General features: G+C 39.3%; 1 protein-coding gene across 1 annotated transcript in view; it reads right to left on the bottom strand.

Annotated features, from left to right (window-relative positions):
* LOC149439103 (conserved oligomeric Golgi complex subunit 6) overlaps nt 1–20923 on the bottom strand; it is a 92788-nt gene that overhangs the window by 39772 nt on the left and 32093 nt on the right. The window contains exons 5-9 of the mRNA XM_089659473.1: nt 15914–16042; nt 15372–15463; nt 8386–8450; nt 3686–3777; nt 2800–2917 (exon numbers count right to left, since the gene is read on the bottom strand). Of these exons, the coding sequence (XP_089515599.1) occupies nt 2800–2917; nt 3686–3777; nt 8386–8450; nt 15372–15463; nt 15914–16042 (496 nt within the window). The remainder of the gene's footprint in view (nt 1–2799; nt 2918–3685; nt 3778–8385; nt 8451–15371; nt 15464–15913; nt 16043–20923) is intronic.

Here is a 20923-nt window from a genome sequence, read left to right as displayed (position 1 = left end):
ACCTTGGGTCTTGAATGTATTTAAAGTCCGTGATCAATGTATAGATGAATAAAATTAAGACCCAAGGTGACACAGTTATTCCTGGTAGTATATCAATCAGCAGGGTTGACATATGATCTATATACATCAGGATTATATTCTATTCTATTTATCACGAACTGGAAATATATATTTTTATGATATTTAATTTACACGCATCAGGATTGTGTTTATTATTTTAGCACTGCACAAATATTGTATATGTCTTTCTGAAGGTTTTCTTTTAGTGCATAGCTGCTCTTTTATTTAAGCGCTCGCTGATTCTTTATATATCAAGTATAAAAAAGTAAATAGTGATACACATAGTAAGAATTAGTAAGATGATCCCCATTTCTAAGTAAAACATGTAGTTTAGCCTTCTTTTATCCCTAGCCTACTATTATGTGAACTTTATGCATGGAGATATCCTAGTTTGTAGTCAAACATAAAGGAAGAAAAATTTGGAAATGGACCAAGAGCATGGGCATGAAGTGAAGTGCTTAAAAAGCAATTGATACATCTAACAAGATATAGAAAGTCATTCAGAGAATTCCAGATTGGATGTGTCTAGGTTTGGCGGTTGTCATGAAAACGGTACTTGCCTGACTGCATTGTGCCAAGTGTAAAGTTTGGTGGAGGGGGGATTATGGTGTGGGGTTGTTTTTCAGGGGTTAGGTTTGGCCCCTTAGTTCCAGTGAAGGGAACTCTTAAGGCATCAGCATACCAAGACATTTTGGACAATTTCATGCTCCCAGCTTTATGGGAACAGTTTGGGGATGACTCCTTCCTGTTCCAACATGACTGCACACCAGTGCACAAAGCAAGGTCCATAAAGACATGGATGAGCAAGTTTGGGGTGGGGAACTTGACTGGCCTGCCTCAACTCGATAGAACACCTTCAGGATGAATTAGTGTGGTGTGGAGACTGCAAGTCAGGCATTCTCGTCCGACATCAGTGCCTGACCTCACAAATGCTCTTATGGAAGAATGGTCAAACATTCCCATAGACACACCCCTAAACCTTGTGGACAGCCTTCCCAGAAGGGTTGAAGCTGTTACAGCTGCATAGGGTGGGGCAACTCAATATTGAAGACTGGGATGCCATTAAAGTTCATGTGCGTGTAAAGAAGGCATCCCAATACTTATGGCAATATAGTGTATATTTATTTCTACTTATTTTCTATAGAAATATGGATGTGAGGGTAAAACTTCATTTAAAATTGTGGAAAAATATGTAGGTAACCACTAGGGGGAGCAGACCAGGGTGGGTATAGGAATAACAGGGTCACATATTACACCAATATATGTAAAAGAAGTTTATTATAAAAGCACTAGGCCTATACAAAAGTTTTTTTTACATAACTTTCTTATATATGGTTTTATTTGTTTTTTTTATCTAAGTATCTTTGGTTTTTATATTGTTTTGCCAATTGTAAATTTCAACACAAATCTACACAACAAATATAATAAGAAATAGGACACTGGAAAGTGGATGGCAAACATTTTTTTGAAGACTCTAAATCATTAGCCAAACAGGAATTAGGGTATAGTATATAAGGATTCAAGAATATGGCGGAGTGGAGCTTCCTGAGGACGCCGTGGTGGCGAAACATCTAGAGGCAGTCAACACATCTGCCATATCCATTTTTATGTATTGATATCACTTCTGGTTCTAGTGACTGGAACGCATGCTGGCTCCTGAGAGCGCAGCGGCAGTGACTACACATGCTGAGTGTATTGGTGCCGAGATATTGGGCACCTAAACATGTCAGTGGAAATCTAGCTTTTATTTCTGGCATTTTAACTTCTAAATACTATACTGTGGGATATTATTTCCTCTGGCTTTTATCCATTTATTATTGAGGGTAATTTGTATGGCTGTTGAAAGATCTCTATAGAAGAAAACAGTGAACTGAGAAAAGCTTTTGGTACAAGTGCATTTGACCTTCCTTTTAATTCAGGGGTCATGGATTTGTGGTGAGTGCATTGGAGTGGCACAAGTGGTGAAGCACTATCAAAATTAGGATGAAGAGACACTAATTAGGCACTGCAAGGAGTATTCTTTCACACATTGTCTGGTGTGGGACTTTCACATTTATTGTTATGTACATTTGATAATTAAAGACATTATGTATGTAAATAGAGTGTAAACGCCACACTTTTATTGTTAATTTTAATCTTTCGGAAATGCATTATAACACACTAAAGAGGCAGCTACATAAAAACAATTTTTCTCTATTTTTCAATTTTCTGTTTTTGTGATTATAAGGGAAATAGGTGCTCAAGTTAAGCATTTTCATAGATTATCTAATGTCTGAGAATTGCTTCCTGTAATTCTGATCAACAAACTGCACAGAAGAATGGAGACAGTATTTAACAGTTGCCAAGCAACTGTCAGAATTCAGATGACCTCTGTCCCTCTGAAAGTCTTCCCTGAAAAGATCCCTCTAGATATTTCCTAGGTTGACCACCATATATGCATCATAAAAAATGCAGCAAGTGTGCCTAGATTGCCCCTCACCTTTATAAATAAGCCTCTAATTGTTACAGTGTAAGCCACCAGAATGTACAGAACACGAGTTCACTTTGGGATAGCGACTGACTAAGATGCCAGTCATAAAAATCAATACATTAAAAAAGGGATCCCAAAAATGGTTCATTATTTAGATAAACGTCAAGGTGATTAAAGTTTTAATCATTTTTTTTTTTTTTTACACACAGTACAATGTAGTTAAAACAAGTAAATGCACCATTCTGAAGCAATATTCATCCTTACCTTACCTTGTCCATCAGTTTACTTGCATGTAAAGTCAGACTGTTGAAAAATATCTTTTTGCTTAATAAATGCATTTCTTCTATTGTAGTCAGCAGTGTAGAGGCGCTTGTGCCAACAATTGCACTAGAAGAGACAACAATTTGAGGAGCTTTCTTATTTAAAAGCAGTTCTTAGCTTGAAGGAAAACATCTTTGAGAAAAAAATTGAACAGGAGCACGACTTGGGTAAAATTGCATTCACATTTAATGTAACTTAGAAAATATTTCAAGGCTTCAAATATTTTAAAAATGGATTAAAATAAATTTGCAGAAAATCGCCAAATTCTACATTTGTAGGACCTTGCTGTAAATATGTGAAAACATACTAAAATTTTGTTGCACACTGATATTTGCCTAAATATATGAATAAATTTACTCGGTGAACCCGACAACCTCAATAATTAGTTGCGGATGTGTATCAAAAGTGTAAAAAAGGGATTTATGTAAATTCTGATATACACTGCATCTCTGTTACGCAGTCGTCTTTTCTAAGTCATATGCCAGCTATATGTACAACACCATGTAGCAGTTGAATTACAACAAAACAGCCCATTCATGTTTGAAGGGTGGTAAAGGATATAATGTTTCATACTGTATATTTTTGCATTTTTGATTTAATAATTCTCTGTAAACTCCTTGATGTATGTATCCAAGGAGCTGCAAAGTGGTGTTTGCCTTCGAAGGGTAACCACTCAAAGTGGTTCTTGTATGGGAGTTCAGTTGACCAGCATTTTAGCCAAAGGATCATGTTTCTGTGGAAGCTTTGTGGAAATTGTTGACACTACATAAGTACCTGTAATAAAAAAAAAATAAGATATGTGGTCACTGAAAGTTTTTCACTTCAGGTTCTTACCTTATTGTGTGGTGGTAAAACTTCAGAAGATTGGAAATTTTGTACAGCAGCACTGCACCTGGCTCTGCAATAATAACTTGTTCTATACGAACCTAACAAAAAAATAAAGTAGGATATTTACGTTATTAAAATAAAAATTGTTGAGCAGCCTTGTAATTAATCCAGTGGTAAAGAGGGCAGGACAGAACCCAAGGCAAACATACATCTTTGGAATAGCCAACCTGAGAGAACCATGTGTTCTGGCATGACAGAATTATGGAATATACAGCTGAGTTTAGGGTAGCAAAACTGCATGCAATGTGGAAGTCACAAATGGTCTCACTAGCTGAGGATTCTTAGTAATAAACAAGATAGTCATCCTTTTTTTTTTTGACAATCCACTGAATTTTCAAGGCTTAATGTCTTGATTGTTTCATCAGAAGCCAGTTAACCTACACCAGTGTGTTTTGGGGTTTTAGCAGAAAAGCAAAATATCTGTAGAAAAGCCCATGCATGATGAGAACATACAAACTTCACACATACAGTACTGTATCCCTGATGGGAAGGAAACCGGGAACCCGATGCTGCAATGCAAAGTATAATCTCTTATCCACTGATCAGTAATAATGAAAACGTTTATGCTTTAAACCCTAACTCCAGACAAAACATTTAATTTCATGTAGGCATGGGTGAGAGCTTTTTTAAAATATATTCACAAAGTAACTACAAACAACAACACATCTAGAAGGGTACATCATGTAAGAGGCAGTAGACAGAAGGAGAGGTAAGTGTTGGTAGTTACTTTGTGAACATATTTATTACTTGAGCATGAGGGTCAATAAGCATGTGGAGTGCATATAGGTGGAGTGTAAAGCATGGTATCTTAACTTATAGAAGTGAATTTATCTAGTTTTTATTTGGCGATGCCTGCAACCATACATGTACAATGTAAATTCAAGTTGATTGAATAGAAAGGAAAGGGTTAATCGTGCGGTACATAGAGCAGGGAATGAGGGCTTCCAAGCCAAGCATCTTGAGAATGTCAGGATGAAGAAACACCGTGTCGGGGCACAGCAGGAAGTGATGTCATCCTGTACAGCAAAACTGGAAGTGTTGCATCTAGGAGTCAGAAGGGAGAAGGAAGATGGCTGTGAAGGTATCACACTACTGAGCCATATCCTGCTACTCCTAATGTACTAGAGCACATGTATTTTTCCCCTTGCAAGGTCATGCACCTGCTAATGTGAGCAGACATTGTGGAAACAGTTTATATAATAAATGTTTTTTAAAGCTGTTACACTATGGCAGTCTCACTCTATCTCTCCCTATATGCCGCATCAGTTATTAGTGGAAGAAATACATCTGGCCCCAATGGAAAATGGATGGTGTAAACTTCTATCACTAAGCACTTTATAACTAACCAGTGAAAGGTAGTCATATAAATCTAGTGAGTTTTCTGTGTTGGTGGTGGAGGATCACAAAAGCACTGTATGACACAAAAAGGCACAACTTTTATCATTTGTTTGAAGAAAGCCCTTTTTGCTTGGACACATTGAGAGCAAGCAGCTTGAAAACTGTTGTGGATAACTGGATGCACATGGACACTTTACTTATGCACATTCTTGTACAATATTGCACTTTGATTAGAATTTCATTTAAATTGTATCTACAAAAGCCAATAGCGCTGTATAAGGTTTTGAGTTTGGGGGTTTTTTTTGCAGGTAATGTTCTTTTTTTCTTTTCTTGCAAATTAAGAATGGGGGTGGGGGAGTGCACTTTACAGGGCTTAGTTGTTGAGGACTGAAGGGTCTGTTTTAAGTGGTTGTAAGCATTTCAAATACTCCCAAAATGCTTTCCTTACTCTCACAAATGTAAGTGAATGTGTTTGTACACATTTGAGACAAGTTTTGCTTTGTGTTGCTGTCTTTTGAATGTCAATGCGCTGGTCTTGAAATCTAAGGCAACTCTGATCCCTTTAAAAAGTCAATGAACCAATTCTCAAACACTTCTTATGCTATGCAGGTGTTAGGAAGTATTGCAGAAGCATATAGTTTGTGTTTCTATGATTCTGGAGGGATCATTAAAGCTGAACTCCAGCCTTACCTTCAGTTTTAAACTGTAGGACAATATCCTCTCCTGAACTGAGATTGCTTGATTTTGATTTCACTGCACATTGTGAGCTTCCCACTGTGCATTAGAAGCTGCTGCAAGTCCGATAGAGTCAACTACATTTCCTTGCTAGAGGAGGTCTAGGATCATCTAACCCTTTCATCCCTAGCCTGACCCCTTTTCATTAACTGTACTTCAGTACTTTCAGCCATGGAGACTCAGCATCACATGCAGACAATACCTAGGGAAGTCTGCATGCAAATGCCTCCTTAGAAACATGCACTCCTCCAGACTTACATGCAACCATCAGGGTATTTTTAACAGTTACATAACTCCCAAGGGCCAGCTCACTGCTTCCATCAGGGCTTTAGGGTCTTGAGGGAAGTACAAAGGCAGGGTGCTGTGATGTTTTTAGGAAGCTATGTACAACACCCTGCCAGCCATTCCCACCAGCCATAATATACCTATTTGGCATATAGATGCACAGAAATGTATCGATGGCATTGCTGGGTCTAAAAAAATTTTTATTGGTATGTCGCAGAGGGAGGAACAAGAGAGGGCAAATATAAAGGAAGCAAATCAAATTGCACCTTTAAAATAGCTAGCTAAAAGCCTGCCAAGCACTTGCTCAGCACATCAAAAATGACAGTCATTGCTTGAAAAACACACTGGGAATTTTCGCAAGCTCTGATTACAACACTGAACTAGCCCAAAAACTGCATTCTAGCACATGGATTGGACTGGCTAGATCATTTATGCCAAGGGTTCCAGATTTAAATTAGAAAAAAAAGGTATCCTTGCGGCTCTTCCTGCAGCCAGCAAACTGTTCTGCTCCCCGATGCTCCAGCTTGTGGGTGGCCCTTGGTGTCCTCACATCCAATGCAGGGTGGCAGTCTCTGCATTGTATTTGGTGACATGCCAGTGACTGTGTCAGTGGAGTGATGGACCCTGGGCATATAAATGATCATTTAACCCTTGCAATGCAGGTCCCCCTGCCACACTGCAAGGGATGATTTTTCTTTTACCAGTAGTTTAGATTCAATGTAATTTAAGTGGTGATATTAGTGTTTAATATTTATCTTCATTCTAGCTTTTAAATCCTGCTTGAGTGTGGCACACAAACTGACAACAGTTAGGGAGCCCTTATCCGAATTACATGGATTATGAGAAGCATCTGCCTACCAGATGAAGCCCACAACAAAGCCAAAACCATTGGGTGTGTTAAAGCTACATTCTTTTAAATGAAGATTCCCACAGTGATGTAAACAATCCTATTTCTATACACAAAAACATAACCTTGAATGTGACTATGTTATCATTCTTCAATTAAACTGGACAAGCAGAAATGACAGTTTGAATAACGACGATAGCATTAGAATGTGGCCTTCTGGTGTTTTCAAATAGTTTCAACAACATTTCGAAAGGAACCACTTTGTTTTCACTTGTCACCCAGTTAGCAATACTAAAATGATGGGAAAATACGTATGTTCTGTTTGTCTTAAACTATTACTGCATTAAACCTCAACTTACAAAAAATATGCTTTCACTGCAAGTGGGTGAAAAACTTGCCTACTGCCCTTTTGTTGGGATCCATGATTTTATGGAATTTTTATCAATTCAGTCCAATTTATTTATTTATTTCAGGTACTTATACAGCGCCGTCAATTTGCACAGCACTTTACATATATATTGTACATTCACATCAGTCCCTGCCCTCAAGGAGCTTACAATCTAAGGTCCTTAACTCACATAATCTCATATAACAATGTTCTTCAAAAAGCAGTTACCAAGAACAACAAATCAGATTTTAGTTTCCTGCAGTGATAGCAATAAAGTAATAATTTGATTTCTAGGACTATCCTAGTAACTACACTTGAAACAGCTATAGTAAACCTTGGTTTCCTTATTTTATATAGCCATGACCCAAAGACTCCTCCTGAAAGGCTGGAGAGAATGCTCAAAGCAAATCTTTGCCCAAAGCATGGAAACACAAGCTATAGCCCCAATGGTAATGACTGGAAGTAAGTATCTTGAACATAATGTACGCAAAATCTTTTCCTGTAACCTAGAAAGCAAATGGCTGTTTAAATATCTGTAGATGCTGCAATCTTGGAATTCTTTAGAAGTGTCACAAGTGGGTGTAACATGTCAATCATTCTCCTCAGATCTTGTGCATGTACTCCTCTCCTGGCTTTTCCTAGGCAATGTGCCTTTCAAGGTAATATAATATGACCTCCCTCCTGCAGGACCTTGCAGGTTGAGATAAGATATGAAAGTAGCTCATGCCATTCTTCTCACAATTCCATTTTACAGTGCCTGTGTATAGGGGCTGCTGTCATTGTTCCCTCTTTCATAAAAGCTGTCTAGTAATCCCTAGAGAGCAACTGTGATGTGTAAAATCAACTTTACATTCAGAAGCTGGATTTGCAGTCCTATGCACAAAACGTCTGCCCAGATGCATCAACAACATACCTATTTCCTAAAAGTTGAAATACAAAGTGTTCACTTTTGTTAGTTGGTGTCACTGGTCACACCGTGTATTACTGAATATAATTTGTTTTAAGAAAAACGTATAATTGGGGTTTGTAGAAAGTGATTGTGCAATTATTCACCTTCAGTGGTCTGCAGACACCCTCAGTGATATGTCCGACTACTTCTTGGATATTATCCTCAACTCCTGCAATAAATGAGACAGAGACATTACAAATCCTACTGGCCAGTCAGCTCCAGACACACAGCTAAATACCCAACTGAAACACAAACCAAGAAACAGTTTGAAAACCCATACGTTCTAGCTGTGCACAACATATGGTTGATAGATGCCACTTCCAGAAGAAAGTCAGTAAAGTTGGGGAGTGACATGGAGACAAGCCACAGGCAGGTTTGATGACTCATCATCGTTAATTAAGAAATAAAGTTTAAATTGTAAGTAGGAGTAAAACAAGTTGATATTGTAATTTCTTCCAGGACCTCAAGTCATCAAAAGTAAAAAGTTTGCAGGTAGTTGAGTTGGTAAAATGTCTAAGATGATATAATTTAGCTGGACTCCAAGGTAACATTTGTACCATAGACAGACTGTTCGGAATCTCTGGGTTATATAAAAGATTAGTCAAGCCGGAGAATGGTGACATGAGAGAGAAGTGTTGTTTACATTTAACCATATCAGTAATGTAAAGGCTATCGGTGACAGTTTAGGGAGGAAGTGTTTGTCGTTATTATATCATACCAAGAGCTGAGGTGTACTGGCAACAATTTGTCTTGTTCTCTCTCCGTCCAATGATTTGGGGCATATTGAGAAGACCAAGACTTTATGTGACAGAGATGTATACTGTGACAGTATTTAAGTAAGTCAGGAGCATTTAAATCTCCTTTTTTCCTTCAAAGAATAAAGGACAGAGTTAGCAATACTTTATAATACCTTTATAATGCCAAAAATATTGAAGACTTTTTGTAAGTTACATAACTAAAACAGGGAGCGTCTCAAATATATATAGTAACTTAGGGAGTATGGACAATTTAAGAGCTGAAACATACCCAAGTAGAGATAGATTATAGCTATCCCATTGTTTTAATAGTTTGTGGATCTTTTGAATAAGTGGTAGGAAATTCACCTTAAATAAAGCGGAGTATGTAGGAGTAATGTTAGTGATGATATATTTGAATAAATGTTGACCAGAAAGTAGTGCATAGGGTATGTGAATTGAGTAAGGCCTCTGTCTTGGAGGAATTCATCACATAACCCGACAACTGACTAATATCCTCTAAAACATGATGTAGTGTTGGAAGAGTGGTATGAGAGCTTGTAGGATTAAGTAATATATTGTCTGAAAATAAAGACAGTTTATTTATTTATTTCAGGTACTTATATAGCGCCGTCAATTTACGCAGCGCTTTACATATATATTGTACATTCACATCAGTCCCTAACCCTCAAGGGGCGTACAATCTAAGGTTCCTAACTCACATTCATACATACACATACTAGGGACAATTTAGACAGGAGCCAATTAACCTACCAGCATGTCTTTGGAGTGTGAGAAGAAAACCCACACAGGCACAGGGAGAACATGCAAACTCCAGGCAGGAGGTGCCGTGGCTGGGAATCGAACCAACGACCCTAGTACTGCCAGGCGGAAGTGCTAACCATTTAGCCACTGTGCTGCCCAGTTTACATTCTTTATATCTAATAGGAATCCCATGTATGTTTCAATTAGATCGGATAGCCTCAGCGAACGGTTCTAAACAAAGAATAAACTATAAGGGAAAGAACAGACATCCCTATCTTGTATCATTGTACATAGGAAAGGTAGAGGACATTGTGTGAGTGAGTTTACTTGTGATGAAGGAGAAGAATATTGGATTTATTGGAATATTGGAGTGCTTTAAAAAGAAAAAAAAAACAGGCCTTTTAAGCCAAAATGTTGTAGAATGGAAAACATATACGGCCATCCAAGCCTGTTGAAAACTTTTTAAGCATCTAGACTCAGTAACAGAGTAGGGGTGGCATGTTTGTTTACCACATCTATTAGATCTATGGTCCACCTAAAATCAACTTAATCTTTAATAATACCTTAAGGCAGCATTTAAGAGAGTCTATTAGCCAGAATCTTTGTAAATATTTTGTTGTCAAAATTGAGTAACCCTATAGGTCTATCGTTAGTCAGACATGTAGTGTTTATGCCAGGCTTAGGTCACATTGTTATATACAAATTAAGAAACGGAGAATGGGGCATTTCCCCTTTAAGCAGAGCGTTATAAAAGTCAAGCAAGTGAGGGGCCCAAATGGGTAGAAAAAGTTTTACTATATGAGTGGGGGAGGCCAGGAGATTTGTGGTGAGTAAAATCTTTTAGAATGGCTTTCATCTCCTCCATAGTTATGTTCACATTAAGGGCTCATTCACACTTGACTGTTTTACCAACTCTTGCCAAACGCCCCTATAGCGTTTGGCAAGCGTTGGTCCAGCGTTTGCGGAACGTTTTTTAATGCTCGGCAAACGCAGCATGTGTGGTTCAGCGGCGGTTGCTAGGCATTTGCCGAGCGTTAAAAACACCCCACAAATGCTTATAATGAAGTTTGAATGGTGTTACCGCTCCGCAAACACCCCGCAACTGTGTCGCAACCACACCGCAAATGCCGGCCGGGCATTTGCGGAGCGGCACCATAGACTAGAATAGGAGACTTCAACGCCTTCTGACTCGACCAGAGGTGTCCGTTTTGCTGCGACGCTCCCATTAGAACAGCACTATGTGCTGCAATGTGCAGAATTGTCCGAGGCGTTTGGGAAGCGGTAAAAACGCTTCCCAAACGCCTTTCTCACGCCTGCACACAACGCTAGTGTGAACGTAGCCTAAGAGATATTAAGTCACTGAAAGGGAATTTTGGAAGTCTAAGAAGTATAAATTCAATGAACTTAGCTGAATGAAAAGGAGGGGGAGTGTCAGGGGAAAGACAGTTGTATAATTTTTTTTGTAATACAGTAGTCCCTAAAGACCTTCGCAATAGACTGTAGATCATAGATAAGGGTACCATCTGAATGACAAATGAAGTCAGCTATAGATAATAAGGTTCTTGTCGTGACTCATCATCCTTAGTGCCTGATCACACCGGTGAGATCTGCGAATTGAAATCGCACCTGAAATTGCATTTAATGAATGTGAATGTCAGTGTCTTAACATATGCGATTTTCTGAAGCGTAATTTCTAAAGTAGGTCTTGCATTACTTTTTCTGAAGTTTTGTTGTGTCTTCAAATACATACAGTTGTGCTCAAAAGTTTGCATACCCTGGCAGAAATTGTGGCATTGATATTGAAAATATGACTGATCATGCAAAAAAATGCTCTTTTATTGAAGGATGATGATCATATGAAGCCATAGTCAGTCAGTGCTTCCACGTAAGAGCTAACAAACTCATTGACTCTTTATACACTGACACTAATTGCAATTTAAAAAGCCACAGATGTGGGACATTAACCTCTAATTGGCATTTTAACCCGTGTGTGTCACCTTGTGTGTCTGTACCAAGGCCCAACATTCCAGGGTATGTAAACTTTTGATCATGGCCATTTGGGTGATTTCTGTTATCATTATGATGTAAAACGGAGCCAAACAACTATTTGATAATAAATGGCTTCATATGATCATCATTCTTCAATAAAAGAGCATTGTGTGGCATGCTCAGTCATATTTTCAATATTAATGCCAACATTTCACAATTTCTGCTGGGGTATGTAAACTTTTGATCAGGGCCACTTGGGTGATTTTTTGTTATCATTATGATTTAAAAAGGAGCCAAACAACTATTTGATAATAAATGGCTTCATATGATAATCATCCTTCAATAAAAGAGCATTTTTTGATATGATCAGTCATATTTTCAATATCAATGCCAAAATTTCTCAATTTCTGCTGGGGTATGCAAACTTTTGAGCACAACTGTAGAATATAATGGAAATCGCACTGCAAATTGCATTAAATCATTGAAAATATTTACAAGTAGCAAAAAAGTCTTCGGAAATCGCACTGAAATTGCACACAAATCGCAGCATTGTGACCGGTGATTTATACTCCAGTCTTCTACTAAATTCCCCGTTTGAAATCTTTTCTCTGAGAGCAGGAGCACAAAGTGGAAGGCATTGAAAACAAGTTTCGGATATTATGTAGGGGGGGCAATTTGAACAGTGTACACGGCACAGTAAAGGGTGAGGGGAATGTGACGAATGCAGGTCAGACCACTGTCACCTTCACCAACTTGTGACGAATGACTGGCCAAACGAACACCATGCTGTCACTGATACGCAACAATGACACTCTCAGCCTCACCCTGCACAAAGATTTCCAGCTTGCCAACAGACAGAGCAGTTGTCACTGGGTTTAGTTAACTAAGCAATTAACCCTTTAAGCACCAAACTGCCACCTGATGGCTTTGGACCTATCAAACCGTCACAAGCAATGACAAATATGACTGTAAATAAACATCTGTACACACTCTCAGCACAGACATGTACTGTATATTCAGAGATTTACCATGTAGTAGCTTTTTTCAAAAGACAGATTCTTAAACTGCTTGCCAACCGTGCACTGTAGTTTTACTGCCAAGGTGCTGGCCAACTGCACAGAATTATGTAAATATACATGATGGATCATTTCTGGGTAGGGGGCACACACGTGGCTGTCCACCTGGCTGCACTCTCACTGGCTCTCTTAGATGCCAATCAGCAGGTCCCCTCCTATGATTTATGGCAGGACCCGCCAAATATCAGAGTGGAAGACAGGAGAGAGATCTGTGTCTGTGATTGCTTACCAACACAGATCTCTCTACTTACAGCAGGGATGAGATGGTTTTTGTCTCTCTCCAAAGCAGGAAATCAAAGCCATCACATGTAAAAACAGCACACAGTTAACATATTAACACTGGCTAGGCACACAGTTAACCCTTTGATTGCCCCAGATGTTAGCCCCTTCCTATCCAGTGTCATTAGTACAGTGGCACTGCATATTAGCACTGGTCACTGTATTAGTGTCACTGGTGATGTCAGTGTCATTTAGTCAGTGTCCACAAAGTGTCAGCTTTAGACTGCATTTCACACTAATACAGTCCCGCTATAAGTCACTAATGTCGCTATTACTAGTATAAAAAGAAAAAAAGAAGAAAATTCCAGTATATTTACTGGCATTTGTAGACGCTATAACTTTATCACAAACCAGTTAATATTCACTTATTGGGATTTTTTTTTTCACCAAAGACATGTAGCAGAATACATTTATGAAGAAATGCTTTTTTATTTTTTTATTGGATATGTTTTATAACAAAAAGTAAAAAAAATATATATTTTTTTCAAAATGGTAATTTATTTATAACATTAAAAAATAAAAAAACCACAGTGGTGATCAAATACCACCAAAAAAAGTTCTATTTGTGTGAAAAAAAATATAAATTGAATTTGTGCACTGTGTTGCATGACTGTGCAATTGTCAGTTAAAGTAGTGCAGTGCGGTATAGCAAAAAATGGCTTGGTCATGCAGGGGGGTAAAATCTTTCGGAGGTCAAGTGGCTACATGTTGCATTAGCGCATTAAAAATAATTTTAACACTTTTCAAAATATTGTTTGATAATGAAAAGGTAACAAATGGTGCATATGATATATTTACAGAAGAAAGGCATATAAAAGTAATAAAGAGACAACATTGCAACAGCAAAACAAAAGGGTTGAAAAATGAAAATACTTATCAAGTCCTGTTCAACAGACTCCAATCAATGAGCAAGATGGTACAGTGGCTCTCATAAGACATGACAGGTCTTTCTTATTTTGATGGTACAGAAGAGCTGTCAACTGCAAGGCAGCCCCTTTTTAAGAGGCTGAGGAGTGGCCATGTGATGTCTCTGTGTTTATGATCATGCAACAGATCCAGTTCTCTATAGGAATACCTACATGTTACAGTCTAACTTGCAATTTATTATCTAGCATAGCATGAAACTACCTTTTAAAGGGAAATAAATATTATAGGCTTCAGATGTTCAGTTCACCTAGGGAAGGAATGGGGCCAGTTCTGCTCCCAGTACTCCTAGAGTAGAGATGTTTGGACTCAAAATGCTTCTAATTAACTGATAGAAGTACATATGTTCTTATTCTGGCTGTACTGTTATTATTTCAGAAGTTTTGAAATACACAAGTTCTTGATTCTACCAGGGAAGAGAGACAGCAATGTGTATTATTAATGACTCTAGCTAAGGTACTTACAATGAGGGGTAATCTGGCAGGATATCTGGTTGCTTTCCTTATAGATCAAGCTTGCAAATTTGACAGTTTTAGGAGGACACTTAATCTGAAATGGGTATTAAGGGTAGACACTGCTACTCTCATCAAAGCACTGATAAAAATGTTGCTTGTATACACTGAAGAGGGAAGGGGGGGGGGGGTAAGGTCACTGCAGCTATGTCTTTTATTCTGAAAAAATGGCCAGGGTGAACTGGGACTTGAACAACATGGCCACCGCATACTGCTTTTTGTGTGCCCAGTATGCAATACCATTACAGGGAAAATGTAAATAATACAGAGGTTCAGAGGAAAGCTCATTAAATTTGCAGAAGTAGCAAGTACAAAGAGACAGATGAGTGGCAGTAAGGGGTGATAAACATACACGAAGGCAGAAGGATATTGCTGCATACGGCAGTACAGGAGAAGACTAAAGATACTTGCAGACTTATGCTTCAAGCTGGAAGGGTAACGTCCTTAAATGGCCTAACTCAAAATCACTATGGTGAGCCCCATACATTGGCACAGTGTTGGGGCTTGTGGAGTCAAACCTAAAACCTACACAAGCTGAGTAACATATCTGTCTTTAATGTCACCCATGCTATGACGGCCACTGATAATAACCCAGTGAAAAGGGATATTGTACCCCCTAAGTGTTCCCTTCACTTTCTGTCCCAGACATTCCTTTGCTTTCTGTCCCAGGGGCAACAATCTCCAGGACAACAGATGAGAGTAAATCTCTCAATAGGGAACACAGACAGCAACAATGACCTAGCAGACAGCCTAACCCTTTCCCACTTTATCCAAAACTACAGAAAAAGTATTTAAATATTTTTAGCCTCACCTTGGATGTTGACATGCTTCAGAAGAGATTCCAAGTGCTCTTTCTCTGATGCAGTAGCCTGGTGAAGCCAGGCCAACATATCGCCAACGTATCTTTTTAGTAGAGGAAAAATAAGTTACCCTCTTTACATCAAACATACAAAATCTGACATAGATCCTGCTTTTTTTATTTCATCATAAAGAACAGTCTTTGACACATGCAATTTTTTTGTGCAATGTTTTCATATGATCTTATTCACTACTTCCTCGTGTACATTGCTCCTGCTCAGCAGTGCTTCTTGTCTTCTGCTATGTTTTCCCTAGAGCCTGTTCACTGGTATTCTCTACCTTCTGCTCACCTATCCATCAACCAGTTGTTCATCTTTTTCCTTGTCTCACCTTAACACTCTCTTTCATGTGCTATAGATAACGTGTGTGTTTGTAGAATAGGGGCAAATCTTAACGTAACTGAAGCTGGGCTTGTGCTGAGATTTTCCGAAGTTAGTATGTGTCACATCATGATTTGAGTGCAGATATACGTGTTTGTTGATATTCTTCAAATACCTCAATGGATCATGAGAATGCATCTCAATAGGTCTGGGGGTTCCACCAGGCCCACCTCTGGTGAGTGCATCAATAAACCCACGCACCACGGCACTCCTTCTCGCTGTTCCAAATTCATCCAATGTGTATCTGCCAACACAATGAAACATTGAAAGCTTAGTCAACATGTCCCTAAAACACTAATCAAATACCCACAGTGTATGAACAAACCCATATCTCTCTCACAGTATGAAAGTATGTACACCGCTCAAAAAAATTAAAGGAACACTTTTTAATCAGAGTATAGCATTAAGTCAATTAAACTCCTGGGATATTGATCTGGTCAGTTAAGTAGCAGAGGGGGTTGGTAATCAGTTTCAGCTGCTTTGTTGTTAATTAAAATAACAACAGGTGCACTAGATGGGCAACAATGAGATGACCCCCAAAACAGAAATGGTTTTACAGGTGGATGCCACTGACATTTGTTTCCCTACTCCTCTTTTCTGACTGTTTTTCACTAGTTTTGCATTTGGCTGGGGTCAGTAGCATGAGGCAATACCCTGAGCCTACAGAGCTTGCACAGGCAGCTCAACTTCTCCAGGATGGCACATCAATACATGCCATTGCCAGAAGGTTTGTTGCATCTCCGAAACACAGTCTCAAGAGCATGGAGGAGATCCCAGGAAACAAGCAGTTACTCTAGGAGAGCTGGACAGGGCTGTAGAAGGTCCTTAACCAATCAGCAGGACCGGTATCTGCTCAGTGTAAGGAGGAACAGGATGAGCACTGCCAGAGCCCTACAAAATGACCTCTAGCAGGCCACTGGTGTGAATGTCTCTGACCAAACAATTGTAAATAGACTTCATGAGGATGGCCTGAGGGCCCAACGTCCTCTAGTGGGCCCTGTGCTCACTGCCCGGCACCACAGAGTTCAATTGGCATTTGCCAATGAACACCAGAATTGGCAGGTCCACCACTGGTGCCCTGTGCTTTTCACAGATGAGAGCAGATTCACCCTGAGCACATGTGGCAGAAGTAAAAGCCGTGGAGAACGTTATGCTCCCTGTAACATCATTCAGCATGACCGTTTTGGTGGTGGGTCAGTAATGGTCTGGGGAGGCATATCCATGGAGGGACGCACAGACCTCTACAGGCTAGACAATGGCACCCTGACTGCCATTAGGTTTCGTGATGAAATCCTTGGACCCATTGTCAGACCCTATGCTGGTGCAGTGGGTCCTGGGTTCCTCTTGGTGTACAACAATGCTCGGTCTCATGTGGTGAGAGTATGTAAGCAGTTCCTGGAGGATGAAGGAATTGATACCATTGAATGGCCCCTGCGCTCGCCTGACCTAAATCCAATAGAACACCGCTGGGATATCATGCGTAGGTTCATATGCACCTCAGACTGTCTAGGAGCTCAGTGATGCCCTGGTCCAGATCTGGGAGGAAATACCCCAGGACACCATCCGTCATCTCATTAGGAGCATGGTCCGACATTGTCAGGCATGCATACAAGCAAGAGGGGGCCATACAAACTGCTGAGTACCATTTTGAGTTGCTGCAATAAAATTTCAGCAAAATGGACTAGCCTGCTGCATCATTTTTTCACTTTGATTTTTGGGGTGCCTGAATTCAGTCCTCTATAGGTTGATAATTTTCATTTCCATCAAACAATGGGTCATTCTTATGTTCCTAACACATTACCCAGTCCATATCAGATATCAAGCATGATATTTTTCCCCATTGAGATCTGATGTGTTTTCAAAGTATTCCTTTAATTTTTTTGAGTAGCGTAGAACTATGCCTTGTTCACAACATATGTGCAGAAAAACTGATACAAAAAACATGCAGATTTCACTTGCAGAGACATGAGTTTACGTCAGTTTTAATGCCTGTTTCAGTGAGTTTTATATACGTTGCAGATTTTTCAGATTTTCTGTGGTGAGAACAGAAAAACTAATTTCTCTCCACCATGGTGTGAACAAGCCTTAAGAGGATTCTGGGAATGCTGAAACTAGAACATTTAGGTGCAACAGTAAGTACTAGGGATGTATGAGTATAGCAAGAGGTCACTTGATAACAGTGACAGCTTGCAATAATAAAAACTTTTAAATAAAATCTCTTTTAATATACATATATAGCACTTCTCAATCTGACAGATCAGTTTTATGTAAGTAAAAAAAAAATCCAAAATCTGAAATCTGTTCAAATTTGCCCATTTAGGGCAAAATTACAAGGTTTGTGTAAATTCAACCCCATGACCCTTTTATTCTCACCTCTCCAGAACTACCCCCCTTTTCTTTGGCCGCCACTGCAAAATTGCCTGATGCTTCTGAGTGTGGTGGAGCATGTGGCCTCCTCTCATGATGCAGTTTTACCTGATGGTGGGGTTGAGCAAAATATTCCTTATGAGCTCCAATGTTGGAGGCAGCTGCCAAAGACAAGAAGTGGTGGAGAGCTCTGGAGAGGTGAGTATAGAGCAGCTAGGGATGGGGCAAGATGTCTGTTAAATATACTTTAAATAAGTTTAAAAATTAATGAGGTCAATAACCAAACCAGACTTAAAGTGGTTCTAAAGTCAAAAGGCTTTTTCCCTTAATGTATTCTTAATTTATTTCCCAGCACACTTACCAGCCAGCATGCAAAACAACCAATTTGGCCCTGTCTGTGTTTTTAATGCAAACTGTTAGGAAGGGCCAAATTGGTTGTTTTGCAGGCTGGCTGGTAAGTGTGCTAGTAAATCCATTATTTGTGATGTGCTTAGCCCTTCCATATGCACCTTGCTGCTAAGACTGGTTATAGGTTGGGACGGTTTCCTTTTTTTGTACAGTTGGCTGAATTGGATGCAGGGACGCACTGGATGCTTTTGCTGTGATTTTGCTATAGCTGGGGTACACGCCCCTGTACCTTTAAGGAGGGATGATCTATTCCAGGCACAACTACCCATAACCTATCCATTGACATATGTGCTCCCACTATGGAGGATCTGGAAATTTTAGAGTTAGGTCCACAGTATACAGAGGACCCTTGACATTTTAATGCAAACTGTTAGGCAGGGCCAAATTGGCTGTTTTGCAGGCTGGCTGGTAAGTGTGCTGGGAAATCCTTTGTTTGTGATGTGCATTGCCCTTCCATGTGCACCTTGCTGCTAAGGCTGTTTATAGGTTGGGGCGGTTGCCATTTATTTTGTACAGTAGGTCCACAGACCGCACATTTTTTTCTTGGGTGGATTGCCTTTCGGAATTTCAGGTCTTTGGTCTGCAGGGAATGTCGGTATCAGCATTGTCACTGCTGATTCATAAGCCTGCAGTTTGTTAGTAAGCGCCTGGCCAAACCTTGTCCTGCACACGGCTTCCTAGATTAGTATCACCACCTCTGTTACTAAAACCCTACCACTGTGAGTTGCAGTAAAGAAATGTAAAAGAAGTTTTTCTTTTTTGTTTACTTTATGAGGCTTGTACATCAATAGTACCTGGATTTGGCACTACAAGAGCCCTAAGTTATACTTTAACCACTTCAAGTCCAGACACTTTTACCACCTTCCTGTCCAGGCCAATTTTCAGCTTTTGGCGCTGTCGCACTTTGAATGAAAATTACGTGGTCATGCAAGACTGTACCCATATGATTTTTTTTAGCTTTTTTTTTTTTAGACAGATAAAGCTTAATTTTGGTGGTATTTATTCACCACTGAGATTTTTATTTTTTTTGCTATATAAATGAAAAAGTCCAAAAATATTGAAAAAAAGTGTTTTTCTTATAAAATTTTGCAAATAAATAATCTTTCTTCATAGATCTTGGCCAAAATTTACTCAGCTATCTTTTAGTAAAATAAAAATAACCAAATTAGTTTATAACCAAAATTATAATTTTTACATTTTTTTTTAATATTATTATTTATGTTTTTTTTTTTGTTTTTTTTTTACATACTGTCACCCTAGCAGTACAGTGTCCCCATGGTGACACTGTACTACTTGTGGGGGGTGATGAAGATTTTTTTTTAAACTGATTGCTTTTAGACCCATAGAGGCTGTAAAAGCAATAATTTCTCCTTCTCTCTGGCTGCATTCTTGCAGCCATTGAGAAATACTGTGTGAGCTGTGATTGGTCACAGCTTGTCACATGGTACAAGATTGTTTTGAATAGCCTTGTACCATGTGACCTCTGTGATCATTCACAGATTTCACACGTAGTAAGCAATGATGTCAGAAGTGACATCTTGCTTACTACTCTGCATGTGATCACTGATTGGCCAATCAGTGATCACATGATCGGGAACTTGCACAGAGATCCCGTACGACAATCGGTTTTCCACTGTGTCCGGAGGACACAGCGGGCACCGGATCGCGGTGCTGCGTGCTCCCAGGGAGCGCACACAAGCAGGGGGTGGGGAGGCCATTTATAAATGGCCACCCGCCCCTGCACTGCCACCGTCCGGCCGTTTATATACAACAGCCGGACGGGAGGTGGTTAATATATTATAGTTTACCAGTCTTTAGATAAGGTGCCTGCCTTAAATTTCTTCTTTCATACTCCTACCCCCCCCCCCCTTATTTTTACCTGGTAATCCAGCAAATTAACACTTCCTGTCCCTGGATGGCCACTCTTCCATCTCCACTGCATCTATGTAGGGAGCCACAGTTGTCACCCATTTTGCAATTAAAACATGTCACCCTTTTTTTATCTCCATTGCCAGCGTTATGGGATTAGTAGTTTACACAAGAAAGATAAGCTTGTTTTTGCTTCAAGTCACAGGACTTAACAAGGTCAATGTATTTCTGGAAAAATTAACAAGTATTTTTTTATACTTCCAAAAATTCCTGTTCGCATACAAAATTAAAACTAAAGCAGCCACCTAAGGACTGATAACCTGTAGCATATTACATTTGAATTTTTTGGGGGGCTTAGTTCTACTTTACCGTCCGATGCAACTCCATACTAGGCCACCTTCATTTTTGGAAGAAAACGAATAAGGTCTGAAGTGGCTATCAAAATATACATACTAAGAACATAAATCATTAAACATTAGCT

This window comes from Staurois parvus, unplaced genomic scaffold, assembly GCF_062004578.1.
Source record: "Staurois parvus isolate SC_StPar_1 unplaced genomic scaffold, SC_StPar_1.0 ptg001160l, whole genome shotgun sequence".
NCBI classification, from domain to species: Eukaryota; Metazoa; Chordata; class Amphibia; order Anura; family Ranidae; genus Staurois; species Staurois parvus.
This window is presented reverse-complemented; position numbering and strand designations above follow the sequence as displayed.